Here is a 22,283-nt window from a genome sequence, read left to right on the forward strand (position 1 = left end):
GGCAATATCTCCCCGCTTGCTTTATTTTTCTGTCTGCCTGGTAAAAAATGCTGATCCTGAGTAAACTGCTCCAACATGAATAGTTATGCACAAAATTTAGTTTACGAAGGTTCAATCAGGAAGGCTGGTCTGAATGCTCATTTAACTTCTTCCAGCAAGCATAACATAACTCACTTTGTTTCCTGTTCTACGGCCATAGTGGGAATGAATAACAACGTTTCATCAGCATAGCATCTTGTTTCTTCTCCTCTTTCCTATGAGCCATGTGCGGAATGTCATTCACCTATTTACCTTATAGCCTGTAAGCGCGGCACAATAATGCATTTTCCTCATGCTTGCTGTTAAGCTCTGGGCTCACTCTTGCAATTATCACCTTCCCTCTCTCTCAACCAATGGGTGTAAATCTTAGGATGTATTTATATGTCAACTTACCCTCGTTCTCCACTTGCTGTTTTCTAGTAAGTTTTTGACAACCATCCAACTCCCCACCACCACCACCAGCTATATATAATAACCTTAAGGCCTGTCATTGGAACTTTTTACTCTCAGAGGTGGGGGGCATTACATCATCTGGCTCCGAAGATCTTCCCTCGGAGACGAGGCCATTCCCTGAGCTATTTAATAAAATGTCATATTTCATTCCGGTCTTTGTTGTTCATTCAGCTAAGCCTGTACTCGATTCGAAGTGTACGGCAAGGAGTTGTGGGTAGGAATATCGACGCCCACCATCTTCTGAACGACATTCAGAAGCTGAAAAGCGCTATGAAAACCTAGGAAGTAAAGGGGATCAGTGCCCTCGGTGCAATAGGCTATAGAAACCGGACATGAGATTGAAATGAAGACAATCTGATTGTTATCTCCCATATAGGCTATGGCTTTTATACCTCAACCATGTACTGTAAGACAGCCTGAGAAGTGCCCAGACCATTCACGCCTGATATTACCCCCAAAGGATTTCAGTGGGTAAAATACTGGGCTGATTCTCTTTCATAGTCTGCCCTCTCTCTCATCTGAAAAATACGGTAAGAAGACAATCATTTAATCTGTCCAGGGATGGAATTTTCAACCTGCATTTACATAACTATGGTTAACTGTCCTGTGAACTTCGAGACCTTCTCACAAAGCAACTGTTATGATTATGGTGTTCACAAATCCTCATTGTCAGCCCTAGGTATGGAAACACAATTTCCCTAGTATAACACAAGGGTGTATACACTGGTAAAACAACAGTGTCACAGGTGAAAAGCAGCATTTAGGGCTCTATTTAATCCATATCTGAAGTTTGAATAGTGCCCTTAATTTCAGGCATGGAATTCAGTCAGTGCACTCACCCTCTGGTAAAAGAAGCCATATTTTATTTAACTGTACATCAACTTGTCACACCCTGATATGGTTCACCTGTCCTTGTGATTGTCTCCACCCCCCCCTGTCCTGACTCCGTTCCCGCCTGCCTGACCACTCTGCCTGTTCTGACTCCGTTCCCGCCTGCCTGACCACTCTGCCTGTCCTCGATACTGCCTATCCTCTGGTACTGTTTGGACTCTGACCTGGTTTATGAACTCTCGCCTGTCCCCGACCTGCCTTTGCCTACTCCCTCGGTTATAATAAATATCGGAGCTCTACAATCCGCCTCCTGTGTCTGCATTTGGGTCTCGCCTTGTGCCCTTATACAAATACCATAAGTACTCTTTTGAATGTTTTCTAACGAGCTAGTGGAAAAAATGACAGACAAATCTTTGGTCAACCGTTCTATGGTTTATTATCAATCGGATATCATTTTTATTTCCACACAAAATATATGGTTTTCATTGAAGAGTTCAGTAAACATTTTAATAGCACTACAGGGATCCAATCATTTATATTCTATACATCAGGGGTGTCAAACTCATTTTGCCCCAGGGGCTGCATTCGGTTTTCAAAGAGATCCAGAGGGCCGCACTGAAAATTGGTTATATTTCAAACATTTTTATAGTCCATCGTTTTTGGAATTTTCTAATCTTCCTGACTGTCTAGTTTTCATTTCCGTGATTATTAGCTAGCTGGACGCGGTCAAGAAACTGTATGAGTGTAGGTCCATTATAATTTCTACACAGTTTCCATTTGGTTTTAGTCATTTTAAAGTGAATTAAGTTCATTTCCCCCCTCCCCAAACGAAAAGTTCCACCCACTGGCCAGATTGGACTCCCTCACGTTATATTTGACACCCCGGCTATGGACTTCACCTGCACACGTCACAATATTCTGTCAATTAAAAGGACAAAACAAATAGAATGAACAATGTCAATATAATTCAGCTTAATCATATCATATTGTTAATAGCTATATTTATCACTCTATTTGTAATCACTATATTTCGGGGACGCTTAAATATTCCCGGTATTACATTCATATACATAACAATGTCAAACCCACGAATACAGTCTGCTGCAAGAATCCCTGCACAAGAGAACAACTAAACCTCACAGTCCAGCCCTGTTCAAATACTTCAGGAATGTAATCCTTCCTTCCAACCTTCAGTAAAATAATCACATATATGAATTGGTTGGATTGGTGGAAGTAAAAGGACGATAACCTTGCTTACACCGATCCAATCATATACAGATCTGTTAACTCAATGACGGAAGGATGCAGTTCGAAAGTACAGTTGAAGTTTACATACACTTAGATTGGAGTCATTAAAACTCGTTTTTTAACCACTCCACAGATTTCTTGTTAACAAACTATAGTTTTGGCAAGTCGGTTAGGACATCTACTTTGTGCATGACACAAGTAATTTTTCCAACAGTTGTTTAAAGACAGATTATTTCATTTATAATTCACTGTATTACAATTCCAGTGGGTCAGAAGTTTACATACACTAAGTTGACTGTGCCTTTAAACAGCTTGAAAAATTCCAGAAAATTATGTCATGGCCTTAGAAGCTTCTGATAGGCTAATTGACATCATTTGAGTCAATTAGAGGTGTACATGTGGATGTATTTCAAGGCCTACCTTCAAACTCAGTGCCTCTTTGCTTGACATCATAGGAAAATCAAAAGAAATCAGCCAAGACCTCAGAAACAAAATGTAGACCTCCACAAGTCTGGTTCATCCTTGGGAGCAATTTTCAAACGCCTGAAGGTACCACGTTCATCTGTACAAACAATAGTACGCAAGTATGAACACCATGGGACCACACAGCCGTCATACCGCTCAGAAAGGAGACACGGTCTGTCTCCTAGAGATGAACGTATTTTGGTGAAAAAGTGCAAATCAATCCCAGAACAACAGCAAAGGACCTTGTGAAGATGCTGGAGGAAACAGGTACAAAAGTATCTTTATCCACAGTAAAACGAGTCCTATATCTACATAACCTGAAAGGCTGCTCAGCAAGGAAGAAGCCACTGCTCAAAAACTGCCATTAAAAAGCCAGACTACGGTTTGCAACTGCACAAAGATCGTACTTTTTGGAGAAATGTCCTCTGGTCTGATGAAACAAAAATAGAACTGTTTGGCCATAATGACCATCGTTATGTTTAGAGGAAGAAGGGGGAGGCTTGCAAGCCGAAGTACACCATCCCACCGGGGGTGGCAGCATCATGTGGTGGGGGTGACTGGTGCACTTCACAAAATAGATGGCACCATGAGGTAGGAAAATTATGTGGATATATTGAAGCAACATCTAAAGACTTCCAAGAGGAAGTTAAAGCTTGGCCGCAAATGGGTCTTCCAAATGGAGAATGACCCCAAGCATACTTCCAAAGTTGTGGCAAAATGGCTTAAGGACAACAAAGTCAAGGTATTGGGGTGGCCATCACAAAGCCCTGACCTCAATCTTATAGAACATTTGTGGGCAGAACTGAAAAAGCTTGTGCGAGCAAGGAGGCCTAAAAACCTGACTCAGTTACACCAGCCATGTCAGGAGGAATGGGCCAAAATTCACCTAACTTATCGTGGGAAGCTTGTGGAAGGCTACCCGAAACGTTTGACCCAAGTTAAACAATTTAAAGGAAATGCTACCAAATACTAATTGAGTGTATGTAAACTTCTGACCCACTGGGAATGTGATGAAAGAAATAAAAGCTGAAATAAGTCATTCTCTCTACTATTATTCTGACATTTCACATTCTTAAAATTAAGTGGTGATCCTAACTGACCTAAGACAGGGAATTGTTACTAGGATTAAATGTCAGGAATTGTGAAAAACTGTTTAAATGTATTTGGCTAAGGTGTATGTAAACTTCCGACTTCAACTGTATTTGAAGGGGGTCATAGTATATGTTTCAGAACTTAAATAGTAAAGATCACTTCGACATCCTTCTCTTAAGCATCTTCTCTATATACAGGACACAGATGTCTGGGCCTTGAATACAATATTACATACATCACATCAATAACCAAGTATCTGATCCTAAGTTTAACACATTATTCAGATCATAAAGAAAGAGAGAGAGAGAGTGAGAGAGAGCGAGAGAGAGAGAACACATGTTATCTTGTCTAGCTATCTGTTAGTGGCACTAAAACCTATGATCGATAACAACCGCAAACAGAATACATCACAGTTAAGAAGACCAGGTCGCTCAAGTATCTGGCACAACATTCATAAGTATACCAAGAGAGAGATTGAGAGCGAGAGAATCAGAGGGGAGAGAAAGGAGTAGAAGAAGGATGTGTCCCAAATGGCACCCTATTATATAAAAAAAAGAAAGTAGTCCGCTATGTAGGGAATAGGGTGCCATTTGGGACATGGACGAGATGTCAGTCTTGAGTGGGCAGAGGAACGTGTGTTTAGACAGCGAGACATGGCATGGTGCGGTGCGCTGCGGTGTCGTTTCACTGCGGAAGTGCTTTCAGGATGGCATTCACCTCCTCCGCCACGGCTGTCAGCGCAAACTCAAACTGCTCCTGTGGAGAGAGAGAGCGAGAGAGAGAGAGAGTTGGACAGGATTGAGTGTAAAGTTACAGGACTGCCAGTGAATCCTATCTGAGTGACACTTTTTATAACTACCTCTTGTTGAACAATATATTGAAAACAACATATATACCATTTCTTTCCAAATCAAACATTTTTGATTTTCAATATTCATGTTTATAGTTTTCAATATTCATACTAAAGAAATTACTAAAATACTACTCTAATACTACTAAAATACTATTACAGAGGAAGTGGTAAAGCTTCGTATGACACCAACTTTTGCTTTGTAGCACCTACAGATGAAACATTATGGAGTCTTGAAGAAGGTCTGGGTAAGGCCAAAATGTCACAAATATTCCAACTTCAATTAATTATTTCTTAATTATGCTTCAATATACAAATGTCAAATATATGTCAACAATCTTTCCTCCAAAGGACCCTTATATGGATAAAAAAAAAAATCATGGTCTCACTTTGTTCCAGTTGCGTGAGGAATCACCCCAATGCCTACACTTTCTCGTTCTGAACCTCTAAAGTGGGCGGAACGGGTGTGGCTTCATGACAATGACAACAAGAGAAGCCACTCACTGATTTGACAGCTTTTAACGCACTTACACCTCTGACACCCACTAAACATCAGCTATGCGGGTGTCAGCTAGCACGGGTTAAAGCTTGATCTGAACGAATCTAGGCTTAAGTCAACTCTTCTCTCAAGTGTTGATGCGTGTGTATGTGTGTGACTCACTGTGCTCCCTCAGGAGCACAACAGGACTGATCGTTTTTCACCCTGAAGACACACTGTTTCACATTCCACTCCTCAACTCTCACTCAGAATCCAGGCGCTAAAATAAACTCACTGAGGAGAGGTAGGCATTTGCAAGAATCAGACTTCAGATGTGTCAACACAAAACCTGCCACATTGTCGCCCGGAGTAAAATACAATCTATACTGAGGAGTTCTTCACAACAAGTAATGTGAATATTTTTTTTGAAAATACAATCTATACTGAGGAGTTCTTCACAACAAGTAATGTGAATATTTTTTTTGCTTAGGTTGTTCTTATTTGTATAGGTCTTCATAAAATACCTTTAATAGCTGTAGTTAATTACAACATAAAAAATAAATAAATAAATTCCACAAATCTTTAAGCCTTGGAACATATTGATTAAGCTGTCTCGGTAGGCATTATGGTGGCCTAGGAAGAGGGTTTCACATTTCCACCACTGGAGGGAGTGAAACCTCTGTCTTTCCCCCACAAAGTTACAGGAGACTTGCTCTTGAGCATAGAGTCAGTATATTGTCTATTGGTATGAAAAAAAAGTGTTCTTTCAACAATGTAAAATCTAACACATATATCTAAGACCAGAACAGCTGACGTTGCATAATATTTTACAGCTAAAAGCTGTCCTAAATTAAAAAAAAAAATCAATTTATGCTCTTGATGAACCTGTGCTGCAACATAGTAGCATCAATAATATTGCTAGTTCTCTGCTGTAAATTTAATTTGCCCTTAGATGTTTCAGTGAATTGCTTTTAACATTTGCGTTTGCCAAAATGCAACCTTCCTTAACAAGCTCCAATCAGATACCTGAGTAACCGGTAAATATGATTCAGCGAAAGCTGCATTAAATCCATTTCATTTACATAAATAATAACTTCAGGATGTCTCCACTAAACAACTTTGATAAACGTGATACAGCCTAATTTTGCCCCGATTGCCTTTCATTTGATATTTCCGGAGCTAAATGCAGCCGTCTTAAACGACACAAGAAGCTTTCTCTGCCCATCACAATTCAGTGGTCATAGATGAAACGAGCACGGTCTGTTTAAATACACACGTTCTCCACGGAACCGACTTGCTTGTAATGAGATGTTTCAAACCTCCCTCACTCCCAGGTAAACAAGTTAGATCATTTTAGTGAAAGGATGAGCAACGTTAACGTTCAGTTATTGCCGTGATTGTTCCATTTCCGTACTTTGTCTAACAACACTATCATTAATCGAGCAAAGAAGTTGTGGGTCAGAGTGCAGTATTTATTTAGTATCACCACAGACAGACGCGCTTCCTAGAAAGTTTCTCACATTGGCTTTAGCTGGGGGGCCTGCCTGGGCAAGTCCAGGGGGTTGCCTAGCAACACTTGCCTCAAAGCCAAGGCAATGTTTGCGCATAGCGTGACAAATTCCCATGATTTGTGAATCTGTTCGGATCGAACAGCTAAAAAAATGGCTTTGAAAAAAAATACGATTTCAGCTAATAGGGAGAAGTATAAAAAAAGAACGATATCATACTGTAGCATTGACTAATCTATAAACTATTTTCATGTAAGACAAATGTGGGTACATTGGTGGACAAAATTCGGACTTGCTCAACCGTTTAAAGAAAAGAGCAGAGTTAGAGTTAGGAGGCTACTCTAAATTCTAGAGGCAAACAAGAATGACATGTATTTCTTTATTTTGACCTTTATTTGAACACGGAGTCCCATTGAGACCAAGGTCTCTTTCACAAGGGAACCCTGTATACACATAATTTACAAAATACAATCTAATACTAATATATGAAAAATGACAATAGGGGAGACTGGGGTTAGTTGTCTCATGGGTTGGTTGTCACAGTGCACATTACTCCCAATCCAGATGGTGCTGTGTGATAACTTTCAGATCAAAATATGTGAATTCTTTGAAAGACCTCATCCACCTGGTCACTATCAACTCCATTATAACCATATTGTTTGGCGACATTGCCACCATATAATAAATCACAAGCTCTTTTGTGATGTTGCTATAAAGACCTCCCTTTCCAGTAAACACAAATATCTTTTTGACTGACGTATCAAAATGTGTTTGGAAAATGTAATGTGGAGAGCGTTTGTAAAATGTGACAATTACTTTTAATTCCACGAGAGGTACCGGACCCGGCCAAATACTGTAGGTTCCGGGAACGAAACAGTCGAAAATGGATCCTGTACCGCTTGGCTCAAATGAAGCACTGCTTATAATAATAATACAAAAACCGCTTCCTATTTCAACCTGGGTCTTTCTATTAATGTTGAAAAGAATCTTGTACGATTTACTGGTGCTGAGAAGTACACGAGAGTAAAAAGTGTGACCCAGGTCTCCTCTACATTCAAGAAAAACAATCACATTCATCAGCAAAGAGGTCCCCAATCAACATTTTGAACTGCCCGAGAGGCACCAGAACATCCAGTTGTATGGAACTCTAGATTGTTCCATACATGGGATGCAAAGAAACTAAAAGCGGATTTACCTAACACTGAGGAGATCGTAGCGATTTCCAGTTAGCCATCCCTGAGACCGGGCATGGTAACTCGTCAGTCTAAAGGTTATTAATAAAGTAAGGTATGGCAGGAGTTGTTGTAGGAGAACACGAGTTTTGGATATTGCAAAAAAAAAAAAAAATGCTAAGCTTACTTCCACTTGGAGATCTTAAACTCTGAGGGCTGGTTTCCCAGACAGAGATTAAGCCTAGCCCTTCACTAAAAAGCGATTTCAAAAGGGGTTTCTCCATTGAGCATGCTTTTAAGTTCAGAACAAGGCTTAATATGTGTTTGGGAAACCAGCCCTCAGTGTCTGTGGACATAAACTTCCTCATGTGTGATTTTGAATATGAACCGACTCTGAGAATCTTAAAAAAAAAAAAAAAAAAAAGCTCCTCCAATTAATAAGTGGTCTTGATCATTTCAAGCAACCAATCATGTCATTGTGCGCTTACCCGTGAACTAGACGCACCTCTTTGTGAATGGCATGAACTCCCCCACTTCTCCCCTCTCCCCCACTCCCTCCTTCCCTCCCTCTGAGCGAGGGACCGTACCTTTGTCTGGACCATGCCGGGTCTTTGGTCTCTCAAGTGCTCCAGGGTAGCGGCAATATCAATCTCTTTAGCACCTGCAACAGACCGCACATTGGACTGAGTTCAAAGCAGCAGAGTAATCCAGCTTACATCTGTCAATCTCCTTTCTACCCGGCTCCCTTTGGATAGGCATGGCGATTGAAAATTATTACATTCATCCCTCGAAAGACTTGGAAAGGAGCCACTGACTGTTTTCACTAGAATAATATATGCATGGGGATATTTCTGGGGCAGGGAATATTGTACAATCAATGATGCAATCAAAGAAACTGTGCCCTGCTTGAATAAGAACCATGCATTGTAGTAGCAGGCATAAAATTGCACTATGCCCAACTGTGATTCAGAAGCTTGCATTCTGATGTCTGAGATAATCGGAAATGAATGGAAAATCATGCCAATTTGCTATACCTTGTATGATGTGGGAAAATATGAGAGATGTGTTAGATTTGATATAGTTGACCTTCACCATACAATAAATGTTTTTGTGTAATTTTTAAATTCAGAAAGTTATGTGAGCTGAGTATCTGTAATAGACTCAATAATGCCAACGTGCAATAAACTCTCAATTGAAATCTCCTTTCACCTTTAGCCTGAATAACTTCAACAACCAGACTATTGTGGGAGTCTCTAATAAATGGCGAGTTGGAGGGGACCATGAGGGCTCATTTGAGATTCACTCCCAAAAAAAGAAATAGAGGGAGAGAAAGCCCAGAGCCCTTAAAGACGTTTTGAAAGGGGGAGAGAGGGAAGGGGCCGGTTAATTCAGCTGGACTCCCAGCTCAAAGTGATCCAATACAACTTTCATGTTTTAGAAGTGTTGGATTCTCAAGTTTAAGAGGGGAGAAAATTCTCCAACAATAAAAGGCTTCGGAGTGAAATTATTCTTGTGTACAATTCACTCTGGAGGAGAGAAGAAGATGAAGAAGAGAAGGAGGAAGAAGAAGAATAAGGCGAAAGAGGGATTTTATGTCTGGGCCCCCCGGGCTTTTCATTCTGTTTGGGAACACAAGGCCTCACACTTCTCAAGACCAGATGAGCCTCACACCAAACAAAGAGGGATAGGCCGCTCATGGTCTGGGTTGCTCATTGCTCAACATAACAAAAACTTGTGGGTCTGGTCCCAGGCCCAGTCACAATCACAACCACTAGCTAAAGCCACAGCCACAGCCCAAACCCAAACCCTAGCCCCACGCCCCATCGCAAACCTCTAGCCTGAACCCCAGAACAGGGATGTGTGTGACAGCCTGAGAAAGACCTCCATCCAGCAGGACCATGCTACCCTGACTCTGCCCTTTGATTTCCCCCATTAAGACCAAAACTATAGAGAAAGGGTCCAAAGACACAGAGAAGCAGGAGGTTAGGGTCAGGGCCAGATGTACGGATGACCTGCTCTGATAGGGGTGGGAGGCCAGGGTCAGATGTACGGATGACCTGCTCTGATAGGGGTGGGAGGCCAGGGGGCATAGGGGGACATCTATTGTATCCACTGCTGGAGTTATTTCTCATTATGCAATACAGAGCCTGGTGTTGTATAGTAAATCAAATCAAATCAAATTGTATTTGTCACATGCGCCAACTACAACGGGTGTAGACTTTACCATGAAATGCTTGCCCTTCCCAACGATTCAGAGTAAAAAAAAATAATACCATTTTTATATATATATACTGTTGGCCTTCATGTAAATATCTACCTCAAATACCTCGTACCCCTGCACATTGATCTGGTACTCCCTGTATATAGCTCCCTTCCTTATATTATATATATATGTGTATGTGTATTTGGGTTGTGTCGGTATGCGTGTGTGTGTGTTATGTGTGTGTGTGTTTACGTATGTAGTGTTTGTGAATGTGTGTGAGAGAGTCAGTGTAGTGTGTGTGAGTGTGTGTATGTGTGTATATAGTGTGCATATATAGTCTTGTGAGTGTGCATAGATTGGGTCAGTGCAGATAGTCCGGGTAACCATTTAATTCAATATTTAGCAGTCTTATGGCTATTTAGTAATCTCATGGCTTAGGGGTCAAAGCGGTCTCGGAGCCCGTTGGTTCGAGAGCCGATGCTTCGGTACCGTTTGCTGGATGGTAGTATCAGAGTGAACAGTCTATGACTAGGGTGGCTGGAATATTTGGCCATTTTTTGGGGCCTTCCTCTGACACCGCCTGAAATAGAGGTCCTGGATGGCAGGGAGCTCAGCCCCGGTGACGTACTGGGCTGTCCGCACCACCCTCTGTAGCGCTTCACCACCCTCTGTAGCGCATTTGCCATACCAAGTGGTGATGCAGCCAGTCAAGATGCTCTCGATGGTACAGCTGTAGAACTTGAGAACTTTGAGAATTTGAGGGCCCATGCCAAATCTTTTCAGCCTCTTGAGGGGGAAGGGGCGCTATTGTGTGGACCATGTTAAATCCTTAGTGAAGCTCTCAACCCTCTCCACAACAACCCTGTTGATGTGGACGTGGGCGTGCTCTCCCCTCTTTCTCCTATAGTCCACTAACAGTTTCTTGGTCTTGAGGGAGAGGTTGATGTCTCTCATGTCCTGACACCACACCACAAGTCTCTGACCTTCTCCCTGTAGGCTGTCTCAGCCCCATCTGTGATCAGGCCTACCACCATTGTATCGTTAGCAAACTTGATGATAGTGTTGGAGTCGTGCGTGGCCACACAGTCGTGGGTGAACAGGGACTATAGGAGGGGACTAAGCACACACCCCTGAGGGCCCCCCATGTTGAGGGTCAGAGTGGCTGAGGTGTTGATGCCTACCCTCAACACCTGGGGCTGGCCAATCAGGAAGTCCAGGATCCAGTTGCAGAGGGAGGTGTTCAATCATAGAGGCCCTAGCTTGGTGATTTGCTTGGAGGGGACTATGGTATTGAACGCTGATCTATGAACAGCATTCTCACATAGTTATTTCCCCTCTTGTCCAGGTGGGAAGGGCAGCGTGAAGTGCAATTGAGATTGCATCATCTTTGGATCTGTTGGGGCGGTATGCAAATTGTGGGTCCAGGGTGTCTGGGATGATGGTGTTGATGTGTGTCATAACCAGCCTTTCAAAGCATTTCATAATTACAGACGTAAGTGCTATAGGGCGATAGTCATTAATGCAGGTTACCTTGAAGTTCCTGGGAACAGGTATAATGGTGGTCAACTTGAAACATGTTCGAGATTACAGACTGGGACAAGGAGAGATTGAAAATGTCCGTGAAGACACTTGCCAGCTGGTCTGCGGATGCTTTGAGAATGCACCCTGGTATTCTGTCTGGCTCAGCGGGCTTGCGAGTGTTAACCTGTTTAAAAGTTTTACTCACATCAGCCATGAAGAGCGAGATCACGCAGTCATCCGGAACAACAGAAGCTTTCATGCAAGACTCAGTGTTGTATTCCTTGAATTGAGCATAAAAGGCATTTAGCTCGTTTGGGAGTTCTGCATCATTGGGCATCCCACGGCTGGGTTTCCCTTTGTAACCCGCAAGCCATGCCACATATGAAGTGCTTCAGAGCCGGTGTAATAGGATTCCACCTTACTCCCATATTGTCCTTTTGCATGTTTGATGTCTCGTCGGAGGTCGTACCGGTCATACTATATGAGCATAATATTCTGAAAACATACTCAAAGGTGGTTGTGTGATATGCATGTCAATTAATATATCAATATTTGCATCTTGTGAGAAGCCAAATTAAGATGGAATATATACTGAATAATTATGATAAATTAACTTGCCCTTTACAGGGGAATGAATTTGACATTGAAGATGGTTGAAAAAAAACAGTTGAAAAATGACCCTTTTTTAAAAGAAATTTCAAATAAATAAATAGATGTACAAAAACACAATCATGGTCTTAAGGCCAAGGAGTGTTGTTTTTTTGTGAATGTTTATGATAATTAATTTCAGTTATGAGTAGCCATGCTATTGCTCTCTCCCTCTTATCACTGTCTTTCTCTCTCCCTCACCCTCTCTCTCTCTCTCCCTCTCTTCTCCTTTCTGGAGATCCCTCCCAGAGTTTTCAGCAGAGGCCTCACTCAGTCACCCTCTAATGCGTCCCAAGACCTTCGGGCTGAAAATGGAGGCGTTTCACCGTTGCCATGGCAACGTCTCCACACAAGCAGAAAGAGTGCGAGACGGAGAGGCCCATCGACTCCTACCTTTAGCCATCCTATTGAGGACCATGTCAATCAGAATGTACGTTCCGCTTCTGCCAGCTCCGTCACTGCAAAGTAACCAGAGAGAAGAAGACGCTCATTAGTGAATGTAGAAAAAGGACACAGAGCGGATCCCTCAAATACAACAGTAGTGTTTGCCTCTTACATGAAATGAAATAGCTCATTTAGAATGTCTTGCATTATTGCTGTAAAGTCTGAGGAAATACAAATGATGAGGAGAGCATTTCAAAAGATATATTACATAGCTTACTGTACTGTATATGTACAGGCGGGTACAAATTAGTTGTGTATGGTAAATAGCAGTTATTTACCATACATTACCCACAGTTATTTACCATACATTACCCATTTGATAATGATATTAAATTGAAGAACATAATATATTAATAAAAGCTGTAATAACCATTGCGTACAAAGTTGTCATCATTATAAAAATATAAACATTTATTTGCAGTGTTTAGATTTTTAAGAACAAATAATACAAAACATGCACGTGTGTGTGTCTGTGTGTGTGTGTGTCTGTGTGTGTGTGTGTGTGTGTGTGGGCGTGTGCAAGAATGTGTGTCTTTGTGTGTACACATACGTGTGTGTGTGTGTGTGTGTGTGTGTGTGTGTGTGTGTGTGTGTGTGTGTGTGTGTGTGTGTGTGTGTGTGTGTGTGTGTGTGTGTGTGTGGGCGTGTGTGTGGGCGTGTGCAAGAATGTGTGTCTTTGTGTGTACACATACATGTGTGTGTGTGTGTGTGTGTGTGTGTGGTCCAAATACTTCTATAGAGAGGACTGGTTTGGAACTGGCGTTATGAGGGACAAAAGCTTTCAAAAGCAGCAGCAGCGTGAACGTGTAGCAGACAGGCACCTCAGGAGCAGAGGAGAGGCGGAGAGGCCAGAGGCCATTAGCAGAGCAGCTTTGGGGAGCCTGCTTTGCTATTCCACCAGAGATAGGCACATAAAAAGCCTCTCTTTGTGCCTGCCGGGCATTCAATCTGTCTGCATGTTAATTGCAAACAAGGCGTTCACTATCTCTCTAATAAAGGCAAAGCCAATGAAACGGGAGAGACCGCGAGAGCGGCGTGAGGCGAGGAGCGCCACTGTTTATTTAATCCACTGTTTCTCATATAGAGACCAGTCAGAGACCTCTATGGCCAGACAGACAGACAGGCAGACAGAGACAGACAGACAGACAGACAGACAGACAGACAGACAGACAGACAGACAGACAGACACTCTTCGTGCATGACTGAACACGATTAAAGATATGGAGGCAGTTACCTGCTAAGAAATAACGAGTGAAGCTTCACTAACTAAACAAAACTAAAAATATATTGGTGCAATATGGTTTCCAAAAGTACACATTTGTATGGTCAAGTGAATATGATCCAAAAAATAAAAACATCAATATTTTATGTAACTCTGTGTCTAACTGTGTCTTCCTATACCTTCTTATGTATTTCTTTGGACAGCGAAGCTAAAACATTTGATCCATACTAAAACATGATCCATACTCCAGCACTTTGGATTTGAAATCAATTGCTTCATATGAGGCCACAGTACAGAATGTCACCTTTTATTTCAGGGTATTTTCATGCATATCTGTTTCACAGTTTATACATGAGAGCCCTTTATGTATCTAGTCCCCCTATTTGAAGGGCAGGTTGACGGTTATTGGGATGAATCTTGTCCTGGAGGCAGAACGATTTCCCGCTAGATGGGCCAGTTGCAAATTCAAAATTGCCTATATATTGTAACAATTCAGGTTGTTTTTCGTCTTAATTTAACGTTAGGGTTAGGCATAAGGTTAGCAGTATTGTTAAGGTTAGGGTTAAGGTCAGGGTTAGGTTTCAAATCAAATTGATTAACTTTGTGGCCTTGCCAGCTAGTGACTACGCTGCAGAGATGTCTCCTGTACATGAGTCATCCCAATCAATGCCAACCTGCATTTGAAGATGTCATAGGTATTTAGGAAAATGCACTTTTACTGTATGTGTAATAGAATTGTTAAAAGTTCAGTATTTAGTCCCATATTCCTAGTATGCAATGACTACATCAAGCTTGTGACTACAAATGTCATCATAAATTATTTGTGAATAATGATGAGTGAGAAAGTTACAGAGGCACAAAGACCATACCCCACAAGACATGCTAACCTCTCACCATTCCCAATAACAGGGGAGGTTACCATTTTCTTTGGGGGTGTATGATATTTATGCCTCTGTAACTTTCACACTCATCATTATTCACAATGCGTTCATGATTATCTGTAATCATGGTAGCATCCACATCGATGTAGGTGTTCAAAAACCTATTCTATTCTTATTTACAATAAAAGTAACAAAATACATGATTTATTAGGCATAACATAAGCACAACCAAAACAAACCGCAATCGCACCCAACAATTTCGAAGAGTCACAAGCTTGATGTGGTCATTGCCTGCAAGTAGAATTGGACCAAATACAAAAATTGTCACTACTTTAACTAACATATAGGTGAATTAAATACACATGACACCTTCAAATATGGGGGGGGGGGGGGGGGGGGAGACACACGAAGTGCTTTCATTTCTGAATGGTAAAACAGAAATGTATGACAATACCCTCAAATAAAAGGTGACATTCTGTTACTGTAGCCTCATACGAAACATTTGATCTCAAATCGAAAATGCTGAAACATAGAGTCAAATTAAAAGTTTTCACTTCCCTGTCCAAAATAAATAAGTAGTGGAACGTATATTCTCAGTCTGCCATGTAATGCAGTTGACACCCAATTCAGCCAGTGCATCGTTACAAGGTTATAATGATTGTAATATACTTGCCTGCAGTGGACAATTATTGGACAAGACCGACCCCGGTAGCACTTGTTAACCTTTCTGTAATAAAACAGAAGAAAGTCTGCTATTAATGTCACACTTCAAAACAAGCACATGTTTTGGAGCACATCTGCTAAATTTGACTAGATCAAAGTCATATAGTATATTGTACATCACCAAATCAAATATGTGGGCGACTCCCAAAAAAGGGTCACATGCTGCTTACTGTATTTCAACGATCAGGAAAAATTCCGGTTGTACTTTTAAGAGGCAATAAAAAAATGATCAAACTAAAATTCTGTAATTCAGTCATGTTGGAACCTTTCGAGTCCCCTTGCCAATCAAAATAATATGAGGGCAAAAGTATTCCATGTTGAACAATTGGAATGAATGAAGGGTAATTTAAAACACCATACTGTGACATGTATTTACTGCCATGATGGATGCGGTGGTAAGATGGTCGTGATCCGCAACGCATTAACCTTGCACAATTATAAATGTTACACACCACAGACACACAGTGGGAGCCAACTAGCCGTCGACACCCAGCTGTTGCCATGGAAACTACTGGCTACATCGGTCCTGTTTTTTAATATTTTTTTTAGTATTCTTTTTTTTTTTTACACTAAATGCTCAGAGGGGATTTAGACAAGAGGCAGTTTTTTTTTCAAACTTCAACGACATTAAAAAAAAAAAAAAATGTCTAACCCGATACAGGAATATTAAAATGTTATATACAGTAATTGATGAAATACTAGCATTGTACGTGACATACAGTAGCATATAATTGTTGTGACCTAGCATGCATATAACATTTATAACAAACCGTATTCCATTTACTACATATTTTAAAATAAACATTTCAATGAATAACACTTTTTGAATAATGAGAAGGAGCATTTGTCTGTGAAAGAAAAAAACGTCATTAAAGTAAGATGAAAATAAATAGCATTTTACAGGTAAATTTATCAAACAAACCAGGCATTTTGAGTAGTTTGAGAGTGAACAGAGGTGGTGGGAGTTATTATGCAAACCAAAAGGGTGGAAAAGTGAAAGTGAGAGGAGCGGAGAGAGCGAGAGAGAGAGATAAAGTGTGTGCACAGGCCTGGCTGAAGAGACACGGTTTCCAATGATCACTTTTGTGACTATGCAACTGGGCTCATATTACTAGCTGCAACATCACAAAAATGACACTGGCAACCGCTAATTTCTTAGTTGGCCAAAACCACTACATGAGTGGTGCATTGTGGGGATATGAGGGTCAAAGGTGGGATCTGAACTCTGGTCTCCTGCGCCGGGAAACCAACCTCTTAATCATTAGACCAAGAGGACATTTCCTCACGGGCTGAAGGTGACACTGATTTTGAAGTCGCAGGTAAGGCTACCTCATCATGAGAGCGCGAATCCTACTCACCTCCTCTACATGAGCCCGCTACCGTAGTGAGAGAGCTGGACACCAAATGACCTCTAGTGTGATAGCAATTACCCTTTTAGAATGGTGAGCTCTCGCTAACCTGCAGAGCTTCCCCAATTAGTCGGACTTACATACCAGCAAGAGAGCAAGCCCTGCCACAGCTGAGTTCTGTATTTGTTATAAAACATCAGTATGTTCAGTATTTTGACTCAGCCAATTGGGTAGCGTGAACAACCTAAAAATTTGGGTGCTGGGTTTACCCCAAACATGGGTTAATTTAACCATCAATTGGATATTTTTTACTCTAATGCTGGGTTGACCTAGCAGCCGGGTCTTTTTTGACATAATCCTAAGGGTTATTTGGAGGAGGCATGTCATATTAGGGTGTGGCTTTCAGCTAGATCTTATTGGCCACCCATGAGAGTAAATGTCTCAATAACCCAGTACCCAGCATCAATAACCCAGCAGTTTTTAAAGAAAACAACCCAACTAAGTGACCCAATGTCTGCAACCTAGCAGTCGGGTCAACCAAACAAGCCAGCATTTATTTGAGTGTAGGTACGGGCTTTCAGCACCAGTAGAGGTCAGAGAGGTTTCAGATGATAGGATAAAGAACTAGTGCCTTTCTTGGACATCATGTTTTTGCACTTCAGTTTTAAATACAGCACAAATATGAGAAGAAAAAAAATCACAGAAGTAGAAAGCAATTCTTAACTTGTTTTTTTCTGGTCTAAATTGTGAAGAAGGAGGATAGAATTCCATCCACCCACACATCTGAAGGCACATATTCTTATTTGGAGTGGGATTTCCCATTCCTTTCAGGGTGTTTCCCTGGGGGCCTATTGCGGCTCTTCTGCCAGCATACATCAGATGAAGAACAAGGGAGGAGAGGTTAGACAGTCATTGGCTTCCCCTTCCATTCGCCCAGGTTTTTAGCTTGACATTTACCATTTAATTGGCTGTTTGAATTAAAAAATGTCAAGCCATGCCATGAAGACGGTTCATTTTCTGCCTTGCAATGAGCAGAGGAGAGAAAATAGCCCTACGATCAAAGAAGTAGTGCAGAAACACAAGTCTTACAGGAACAAGCATATAAACCCAAGCCGGAGTTAAAGATAAAAGATATGAGGACAGAACAGGTAGACAAGTGAAAGCAGGGCAACAACAAAATGAGCGTTATCATATCACAAGCTAACCCCAAAGGTTACAAAATTATGCTTACTTTCCCCAAATTCCCCAAAATCCCGGTTGGAAGATCTCCAGAATTAGGAGGGAATAAGCAAGATATCTGGAAATCTCCACGCGGGGGGTTCTGGAAAAACCTGGGAAAGTTATAAGAGACACAAAGGAGTAGCCGTTGGTCAGACGGGGACAGGTGGCCTACCTACGGAAGTCCAGCATGATCCTGGCTGAGTCAGGGATGCTGCGGTCCACCCAGGAAAGGAAGTGGAACTGCGTGACGGTGCGCGTCTCGTTGGTCTGCAGGTTCTTCAGGTAGAAACTCCTGACCAGGAAGTCCTCACACCAGATGTGTTCCGATACCAGGTTCACCTGCATAGACAAGGGAAGGGAGGTGAGAACAATAGAAATAGAATCAACAGAGCAGGCTTAAAACCTCTGGCCATGGCAATTTGACAAGTAAACTCATGGGTACACCCATTATGGCACTATTGACTTGAATAGAGATGTCTCTTCTAGTGATTCTATTTCTGTGGTGAGAACGACAGTATTACCAGGTACAGGTAACTGCCAAAATAAAGGAAACACCAAGATAAAGTGTTGGGTCACCATGAGCCAGAACAGCTTCAATGCACCGTGGCAAAGATTCTACAAGTGTCTGGAACTCCGTTGGAGTGATGCGACACCATTCTTCCATCATTTGATGGTGGTGGAAAACGCTGTCTCAGGCGCCGCTCCAGAATGTCCCATAAGTGTTCAATTGGGTTGAGACTACCATGACATATGGCTTACATTGTTTTCATACTCATCAAACCATTCAGTGACCACCCATGCACCACCATGTGCATGTTGATTTTGTCTATCCCCACCAGACGCGATCATGACACCAACTATATTAATTTTGGGGACAGGTCAAAACACACATGAAACATTCATGGACATTCCGCTCGATAGGTGTCGCTAGCAGTTTGTCACGGGAGATGAACATTGAGTTGTTATTTAACCCGATCATGAATATGGTCCCTTTTTTAGCTGGTTCTTTGTAGAATTCTGCAACAATCGTGTGTTTCTCTATTCCGACGATTAATCCACAGATAAAAATGGAAGCCTAGTTCGTTTTTAGCTAGTTATCTTTGATTAATATCCCCTCATTCGTCTTTCAAGCAACCATGTGGGATTGTATCCAATAAGGAGGGGACTTGCAGCTCATGGCGTCTCTCAAACAGAAGCAAGTTCTATTTTAGCGCTTGGCTACGCAGACGCTCGCTCACGCGTGCAAAACAGTGTGGGGGAAATGATGAAGTAACATATATGTGTACATTTGTTTTGCACGCTCAGTGCACGCAACGTGGCCAATAAGGTTTGCATGTAAGCATGATGGGATGTTAACTGCTTAATAACTCAGGAACCACACCTGTGTGGAAGCACCTGCTTTCAATATACTTTGTATCCCTAATTTACTGGTGTTTCTATTATTTTGGCAGTTACCTGCATATCAATTACTGTACAATAACTCTCACTGAGTGACACCCCTGGAACAAATCAACTTCAAACAGATATGTGGAAGGACAATACCACACCATTTCGGAAAAAATGAAGATGAATAATATATGAAAGAAATGAAGAACACATCTTGAACAAGGATCATTGTTTTACCTCATAAACATGGTAGACATTGAAGCCCTCGTCCGGCCAGTACTGTTGACACTGTTTGACTCCATTTTCCGACAGGGGCGTCAGCATGACGATGACCACACAGCCATTCTCCCACACCATCTGAAGACACAAGGGAACATGGGAGGGCTCAAATCTAGTCCTATTAACAACGGCAGGGCACTCATGAAGGATGAGTCAATGCAGCATGAGTTAATACGGGAGGAGTCAATACAGCGGGCGCTAATACAGTAGGAGTTAATACAGTAGGTGGTAATACACTATGAGTTAATACAGCAGGAGTCAATACACTATGAGTCAATAGAGTAGGAGTTAATACACTATGAGTCAATAGAGTAGGAGTTAATACACTATGAGTCAATTTTTTTAATTATTATTTTTTAACCTTTATTTAACTAGGTAAGTCAGTTAAGAACAAATTCTTATCTTCAATGAAGGCTTAGGAACAGTGGGTTAACTGCCTGTTCAGGGGCAGAATGACAGATTTGTACTTTGTCAGCTCGGGGATTTGAACTAGCAACCTTTCGGTTACTAGTTCAACACTCTAACCACTAGGCTACCCTGCCGCCCCTGCCGCCCCAATACACTATGAGTCAATAGAGTAGGAGTTAATACAGTTGGCACAAATGCAGTAGGCGTTAATACAGTAGGAAGTAATACACTATGAGTCAATACAGTATGAGTCAATGCAGTATGAGTCAATATACTATGAGCTAATACAGTAGGATTTTAATACAGTATGAGTCAACACAATATGAGTCAATATACTATGAGCTAATACAGTAGGATTTTAATGCAGTATGAGTCAATACGCTATGACTTAATACAGTAGGAGTTAATACAGTAGGAGTTAATACAGTAGGAATTAATACAGCACCACAGAAAGGTCCCACAGAACATTGACAACACAAGAAGAAATGTATAATGATGCATTGGGATTGCTTGATGTTTCTATATCTCTATTGAAACTAAATCAATGTTAGTCATTCAGCAGGATAGATACGTTATTGTACGACGTGCAGGAGGATTGTGTGAGGGAACGTTATTGGTCTGCACCGCCACCGACGTGTGATCAGTTGAGCTGTACTACTGCACTGCAGATCACAGGAAGTCACACAGCGCCTCCATGTGCCCCTCACTCTCTCTGCAAACTGAGCTCGCTCAACTGATTCTCTCAATTTCATCTTATCACAATCTTATGTCTCCTTGGAAGGTAGAAAGGCCCAGTGCGGCCATTAAGAAGAAACAGTGGTTTTATGAGAGCAATAAAAGTACAATGGTCTTGCCTATAAACTCATGACAAAAAAACGTGTTATCTAGAACCTAAAAGGTTTCTTCGACTGTTCCCATAGGAGAACCCTTTTAAGAACCCTTTTGGTTCGAAGTAAAAACCCTTTTGGGTTCAATGTAGAATCCTTTCCACAGACAGTTCTACATGGAACCAAAAAGGATTCTACTTGGAACCGAAAAGGGTTCTACTTGGAACCAAAAAGGATTCTACTTGGAACCAAAAAGGGTCCTCCTATGTTGACAGTTGAAAGAACCCTTTTGGATCCTTTGTTTCTAAGAGTGTAGAATAAACAAATGAATTCAATTAATACTTTTTTATTTAATTAACTTCTAAAGTAATTTAGTGATTAGACATCCCCGCTCCATTATTGAGCACACAAGCAGAGAATAAAAAGAGAACCAAGTCAAAATCTCTGTTTGGGAGCTCTTTGAACCCTCACTGTGACTGGCTTATTCCCTGAACTCTAAGGAGAGAACAGAAGGGGATAGAGAGAGTAGAGGGGGAGAGAGAGAGTAGAGGGGGAGAGAATAGAGGGGGAGAGAGGGGAGGGGAGCGAGAGGCAAGAGGGAGGATAAGAGAGGGAGAAAGAGAGAGAGAGAATAGCAGAGGGAGAGAGAGCAGAGAGGGTGAGGCCATGGTTGAGCAGAGGTAATGGAAAGGAGGGAAGGTGGAGGTCTGGGGGTACGAGGGTACGTAGTGAGGGAAAGGAGGGAGGGAGGAAGGGGAGGATTAGAGAGAGCCTTTCAGAGTGCTGCAGGAGCCCAGTGCGGATTAGACAGACCAAAGCTAAAGACTCCTGCAGTTTATTTGGAAATAGTTTTTAAGTACATTCAAGGCCAATGAAACAATATTGAAAGTTGAAAGACTCATTACTTATTGCAATCTTTTAAAGTCCATCTCTCTGGGTATACTGTAGTTTTGATTTTCAATTATTTGCAAGTTACGATAAGCTAGTTTTAGTGTAAACTAAGCCAAATACTCAGCTGTAAATGGTTTGAATTTA

The 22,283-nt window shown here is 41.5% G+C and overlaps 1 protein-coding gene across 1 annotated transcript in view; it reads right to left on the reverse strand.

Moving 5' to 3' along the window:
• Positions 1 to 1,735: 1,735 nt before the first annotated feature.
• Positions 1,736 to 22,283, reverse strand: part of ptprn2 (protein tyrosine phosphatase receptor type N2) — a 255,259-nt gene continuing 234,711 nt past the window's right edge. The window contains exons 17-22 of the mRNA XM_029661555.2: positions 19,972 to 20,091; positions 18,521 to 18,687; positions 15,729 to 15,782; positions 12,902 to 12,966; positions 8,724 to 8,797; positions 1,736 to 4,884 (exon numbers count right to left, since the gene is read on the reverse strand). Of these exons, the coding sequence (XP_029517415.2) occupies positions 4,813 to 4,884; positions 8,724 to 8,797; positions 12,902 to 12,966; positions 15,729 to 15,782; positions 18,521 to 18,687; positions 19,972 to 20,091 (552 nt within the window). The 3' untranslated portion in view covers positions 1,736 to 4,812. The remainder of the gene's footprint in view (positions 4,885 to 8,723; positions 8,798 to 12,901; positions 12,967 to 15,728; positions 15,783 to 18,520; positions 18,688 to 19,971; positions 20,092 to 22,283) is intronic.

This window comes from Oncorhynchus nerka, linkage group LG6 (assembly GCF_034236695.1).
Source record: "Oncorhynchus nerka isolate Pitt River linkage group LG6, Oner_Uvic_2.0, whole genome shotgun sequence".
NCBI classification, from domain to species: Eukaryota; Metazoa; Chordata; class Actinopteri; order Salmoniformes; family Salmonidae; genus Oncorhynchus; species Oncorhynchus nerka.